This window comes from Bos indicus, chromosome 2 (genome assembly GCF_029378745.1).
Source record: "Bos indicus isolate NIAB-ARS_2022 breed Sahiwal x Tharparkar chromosome 2, NIAB-ARS_B.indTharparkar_mat_pri_1.0, whole genome shotgun sequence".
In the NCBI taxonomy this organism is placed as follows: Eukaryota; Metazoa; Chordata; class Mammalia; order Artiodactyla; family Bovidae; genus Bos; species Bos indicus.
The window spans coordinates 114,946,262-114,952,261 of record NC_091761.1 but is presented as its reverse complement, the minus strand read 5'-3'; the positions used below and the strand labels follow the sequence as shown (position 1 = coordinate 114,952,261).

General features: G+C 65.2%; 1 protein-coding gene across 1 annotated transcript in view; it reads left to right on the top strand.

Moving 5' to 3' along the window:
• Positions 1-1,639: 1,639 nt before the first annotated feature.
• IRS1 (insulin receptor substrate 1) overlaps positions 1,640-6,000 on the top strand; it is a 64,159-nt gene continuing 59,798 nt past the window's right edge. Inside the window, exon 1 of the mRNA XM_019977769.2 lies at positions 1,640-5,766. Coding sequence (XP_019833328.2) covers positions 2,032-5,745 — 3,714 coding nt within the window. The 5' untranslated portion in view covers positions 1,640-2,031 and the 3' untranslated portion in view covers positions 5,746-5,766. The remainder of the gene's footprint in view (positions 5,767-6,000) is intronic.

Here is a 6,000-nt window from a genome sequence, read left to right as displayed (position 1 = left end):
ATCACAAATAGATTTCGGAATGTGATAAGGGGCGTCTCATTTTCTCCCCAAGCCTTCACTCCCAAGGTGTGACTCCCCGACCGCCCGCTAGGATGAGACGGGAGTGGGATGGGGTGGGGAGAAGCTGTGATATTTACATTCTCTCCCTAATGGATCAGCAGCTAACCCCACCATTCCGGACACACGACATTTCCCCCGAACTCTTCTTGTTTGGGAGTGACCATAACCTCCTCCTTCCCTCCCCCAGTCGCTGCCCTTGGGCGTCCCTCTATTCTTTCGTGGTACTTCACTGCAGCAAATTCGGGGATTCCAAGGTGAAAGGCTGGCCCGGAAGTCTTTTAGTAAAACCTCACGAAAATACAGATATCACCATGGCCTATCACACTGAAACTGAAATCCAGCTTTTAGATTTCCAGGGAGGGAAGGAAAAAAAAAAAAAGCGTTGACTAGAAACACTCTCTCCTGAGGGGCTGCTCTTACCTGTTAGGTAAGATCCAGCCCAGCTCTCGAGTCCCCTCCTCCCCGGGCCCTCCCACGCAGGGCCCAGTAGCCGCAGTGCCCCCCCCGTCGCCCCCCACCCTCACTCCTGCGTCTTCCCGGGTTCGCCCCCCTCCCCCGTTTTCCCAGACTCCCCTCGTGCTTTCGGGGAGACACCCAAACACCCCCGCCCGCTCCCGCGGCGGGGATTCCTGCGGGCCGGGGGGCGCCCTGGGTGGCGCGCGAGGAGGCCGGCTCTGAGCCCGGGCTGCCGGCCGCGTAGGGGCGCTGCCCGAGCGCGGTGCCGAGGCCGGGCGCGGGCGCCTCTGCGGCAAGGCCGGGGGGCGGAGAGGGGCGGGCGCGGGGCGGGCTCGGCCGGGAATGTAGAGACCCGGGCGGGAGCCTCCCGGCGGCGGCGGCGGCGGCGGCGGCCGGGCTGCGGAGCGCGGAGGCTCCGTCACGTGTTTTTTTCTCCTCCCGAGTGAGACGGCGGCGCGGTCGGCGCGCAGAGCCAGACGCCGCCGCTTGTTTTGGTTGGGGCTCTCGGCAACTCTCGGAGGAGGAGGAGGGAGGAGGGGAGAAGTAGCGGCAGCGCCTCCCGGGAAAGAGGCGTCTTCCTCCGACTCCTTCCCCAGCCTCCCGCTCGCACCCCCGACACCCCCCCCTCCCCGCCTTCGCCTCCCGCCCTCGTCCCCTCCCCTCTTCCCCGGCCCACTGGAGCAAGGGGCAGGGATGAGCCTGTCCCTTCGGCGCGCCCCCAGCTCCCCAGGCTGCCTAGTCGTGTTTCGCGTGGAAAAGCCACTTTCTCCGCCCGCCGACATGGGCCCGATCGGGGGCTGCAGAGGACGCGTCCGCGGGCTGCGGCAGCAACAGCAACAGCCGCAGCGCCGCGGTCTCCGCGATTGAGCTGGTATTTGGGCGGCTGGTGGCGGCGGGGACGGTCGGGAGGTGGGAGGAGGCGGAGGAAGAGGCGAAGGAGGAGGAGGAGGGAGAACCCCGTGCAACGTTGGGACTTGGCAGCTCGCCTCCCCCTGCCCAAGGATATTTAATTTGCCTCGGGAATCGCTACTTCCAGAGAGGAACTCCGGAGGGAAGGCGCGCGCGCGCGCCTGGAGGGGCCAGGCTAGGACCACCCCCCCCACCCCCCCCCGCCCCGCCACACACACACACACACCCCGCCCGCCCGCCCGGGCCGCCGCCTGCCAGCGCCGGACTCTGGCCCCGGCGGTGAGAGATGCATCTTAGCTTCTTCCCGACCGCGGCGGCTGAGAAGAGACTTGGCTCTCGGGGGATCCGGGCTGCACTCGCGCCGGACGCGTTGCCTCCCCCCCAGGGCATGAAACGCCAGTAAACTCGGGTCGGGGCTATCTCCTTGGCGCAGCTGCTGCGTCCTCCCTCGACCGCCCCTCCCCGGCGCAGAGGGCGGTGTGGATTTCGGAGTCGGGGTTTCTGCCTCCTCCAGCCCTGTTTGCATGTGCGGGGCCGCGGCTAGGAGCCTCCGCCCCCCACCCGGTTGTTTTTCGGCGCCTCCCTCTGCTCGGCGGCAGCGGCAGCATGGCGAGCCCTCCGGAGACTGACGGCTTCTCGGACGTGCGCAAGGTGGGCTACCTGCGCAAACCCAAGAGCATGCACAAACGATTCTTCGTGCTGCGGGCGGCCAGCGAGGCTGGGGGCCCGGCGCGCCTCGAGTACTACGAGAACGAGAAGAAGTGGCGGCACAAGTCGAGCGCCCCCAAACGCTCGATCCCCCTGGAGAGCTGCTTCAACATCAACAAGCGGGCGGACTCCAAGAACAAGCACCTGGTGGCCCTCTACACCCGGGACGAGCACTTTGCCATCGCGGCAGACAGCGAGGCCGAGCAGGACAGCTGGTACCAGGCCCTCCTGCAGCTGCACAACCGTGCCAAGGGCCACCACGACGGGGCCGCGGCGCCTGGGGCGGGAGGCGGCGGGGGCAGCTGCAGTGGCAGCTCCGGCCTCGGAGAGGCCGGTGAGGACTTGAGCTACGGGGACGTGCCCCCAGGACCCGCCTTCAAGGAGGTCTGGCAGGTGATCCTGAAACCCAAGGGCCTGGGTCAGACAAAGAACCTGATTGGCATCTACCGCCTCTGCCTGACCAGCAAGACCATCAGCTTCGTGAAGCTGAACTCGGAGGCGGCGGCCGTGGTGCTGCAGCTGATGAACATCAGGCGCTGCGGCCACTCAGAGAACTTCTTCTTCATCGAAGTGGGCCGTTCCGCAGTGACGGGCCCCGGGGAGTTCTGGATGCAGGTGGACGACTCCGTGGTGGCCCAGAACATGCACGAGACAATCCTGGAGGCCATGCGGGCCATGAGCGATGAGTTCCGCCCTAGAAGCAAGAGCCAGTCCTCCTCCAACTGCTCCAACCCCATCAGTGTGCCCCTGCGGAGGCACCACCTCAACAACCCTCCACCCAGCCAGGTGGGGCTGACCCGCCGCTCGCGCACCGAGAGCATCACAGCCACCTCCCCGGCCAGCTTGGTGGGCGGGAAGCAGGGCTCCTTCCGCGTGCGTGCCTCCAGTGATGGCGAAGGCACCATGTCTCGCCCCGCCTCAGTGGACGGCAGTCCTGTGAGTCCTAGCACCAACAGGACCCACGCCCACCGCCATCGAGGCAGCTCCCGGCTGCACCCGCCTCTCAACCACAGCCGCTCCATCCCCATGCCTTCTTCTCGCTGCTCGCCTTCCGCCACCAGCCCCGTCAGTCTGTCGTCCAGCAGCACGAGTGGCCATGGCTCCACCTCAGACTGCCTCTTCCCGCGGCGGTCTAGTGCTTCTGTGTCTGGTTCCCCCAGTGATGGCGGCTTCATCTCCTCCGATGAGTATGGCTCCAGTCCCTGCGATTTCCGAAGTTCCTTCCGCAGCGTCACCCCAGATTCCCTGGGCCACACCCCGCCCGCCCGGGGTGAGGAGGAGCTAAGCAACTACATCTGCATGGGAGGCAAGGGGGCCTCCACCCTCACTGCCCCCAATGGTCACTACATTTTGCCCCGGGGTGGCAATGGTCACCGCTACGTGCCAGCCGCCGGCTTGGGCACGAGCCCAGCCCTGCCAGGAGAAGAAGCAGCCGGTGCGGCAGATCTGGATAATCGGTTCCGAAAACGGACTCACTCTGCGGGCACTTCGCCTACCATTTCCCACCAGAAAACCCCGTCTCAGTCCTCTGTGGCTTCCATTGAGGAATATACCGAAATGATGCCCGCTTACCCACCAGGAGGTGGCAGTGGAGGCCGAGTACCCAGCTACCGGCACTCCGCCTTCGTGCCCACCCACTCCTACCCAGAGGAGGGTCTGGAAATGCACCCCTTGGAGCGGCGTGGGGGCCACCACCGCCCAGACACCTCCAGCCTTCACACTGATGATGGCTACATGCCCATGTCCCCAGGGGTGGCCCCAGTGCCCGGCAGCCGGAAAGGCAGTGGGGACTACATGCCCATGAGCCCCAAGAGCGTGTCTGCCCCGCAGCAGATCATCAACCCCATCAGACGCCATCCCCAGAGAGTGGACCCCAACGGCTACATGATGATGTCCCCAAGCGGCAGCTGCTCTCCTGACATTGGAGGTGGGCCCAGCAGCGGTGGCAGCAGCAGCGGTGCCGCCCCTTCTGGGAGCAGCTATGGCAAGCTTTGGACAAACGGGGTAGGGGGCCACCACTCTCACGCCCTGCCACACCCCAAACTTCCGGTGGAGAGCGGTAGTGGCAAACTCTTGTCTTGTACAGGTGACTACATGAACATGTCGCCCGTCGGGGACTCCAACACCAGCAGCCCCTCCGACTGCTATTATGGCCCCGAGGACCCCCAGCACAAGCCCGTCCTCTCCTACTACTCATTGCCAAGGTCCTTTAAGCACACCCAGCGTCCTGGGGAGCTGGAGGAGCCCCGGCACCACCAGCACCTCCGCCTTTCCTCAAGTTCCGGTCGACTGCTCTACACTGCGGCCGCAGAAGATTCCTCTTCGTCCACCAGCAGCGACAGCCTGGGCGGGGGATACTGTGGGGCTCGGCCGGAGCCCGGCCTCCCGCATCTCCATCATCAGGTCCTGCAGGCCCATCTGCCTCGAAAGGTGGACACAGCTGCCCAGACCAACAACCGCCTGGCTCGGCCCACGAGGCTGTCTCTGGGGGATCCCAAGGCCAGCACCTTACCTCGGGCCCGAGAGCAGCAGCCACCGCCCCCCTTGCTGCTCCCTCCGGAGCCCAAGAGCCCAGGGGAGTATGTGAATATTGAATTTGGGAGCGATCAGCCAGGCTACTTATCGGGCCCGGTGGCGTCCCACAGCTCGCCTTCCATCAGGTGTCCGTCCCAGCTCCAGCCAGCTCCCAGAGAGGAGGATACGGGCGCAGAAGAGTATATGAACATGGACCTGGGGCCGGGCCGGAGGGCCACCTGGCAGAAGAGCGTGGGGGTCCAGCCCGGCAGGGTGGGCCCGGCGCCCCCTGGAGCTGCTAGCGTGTGCAGGCCGACTAGGGCAGTGCCCAGCAGCTGCGGCGACTACATGACCATGCAGATGGGTGGTCCCCGGCAGAGCTACGTGGACACCTCACCTGTCGCGCCCATCAGCTACGCCGACATGCGGACGGGCGTCGTTGTGGAGGATGCCAGCTTGCCCGGGGCCACCGCGGCCGCTCCCTCCTCATCTTCGACAGCCTCTGTTTCCTCCACTGCGCCTCCTCCGGGAACAGGGGAGCTGGCGGCCCGCTCGGCCCTCCTGGGGGGCCCGAGCGCCTTCACGCGGGTGAACCTCAGTCCCAACCGCAACCAGAGTGCCAAAGTGATCCGTGCCGACCCTCAAGGGTGCAGGAGGCGGCACAGCTCCGAGACCTTCTCCTCTACACCCAGTGCCACCCGGGTGGGCAACACGATGCCCTTCGGAGCTGGGGCTGCCGTCGGGGGCAGCGGTGGCGGCAGCAGCAGCAGCGCCGAGGATGTCAAACGCCACAGCTCTGCTTCCTTCGAGAACGTGTGGCTGAGGCCTGGGGAGCTCGGGGGAGCCCCCAAGGAGCTGGCCCAAGTGTGCGGGGCCGCTGGGGGTTTGGAGAATGGTCTTAACTACATAGACCTGGATTTGGTCAAGGACTTCAAACAGCGCCCTCAAGAGTGCCCACCTCAACCGCAGCCTCCTCCACTCCCGGCCCCTCATCAGCCTCTGGCCAGTAGTCAGAGCGGCCCCACCAGCCGCTCCAGCGAGGATCTAAGCGCCTATGCCAGCATCACTTTCCAGAAGCAGCCAGAGGACCTCCAGTAGCTCAACTGGACATCACAGCAGGTGCGTTTCATGGTGACAAAGTCAGAAGACAAAACTGCTTTTAACCTGGTGCTCGAATTCTGTGCCCCAGGGCCCTTCTCTCTCCTCCCTCTGCTTCTGTAGGGAGTGCACTCCTGGGAGGGAGAGGTCTGGGCACAGGAGGGGACATGTGCCTGATGGTTAGATAAATCTATAGGAGCAGCCACTCCAGAGGGCTTTTCCTCTTGAGTTTCCCAAGTGAAGTACTTTAGTATT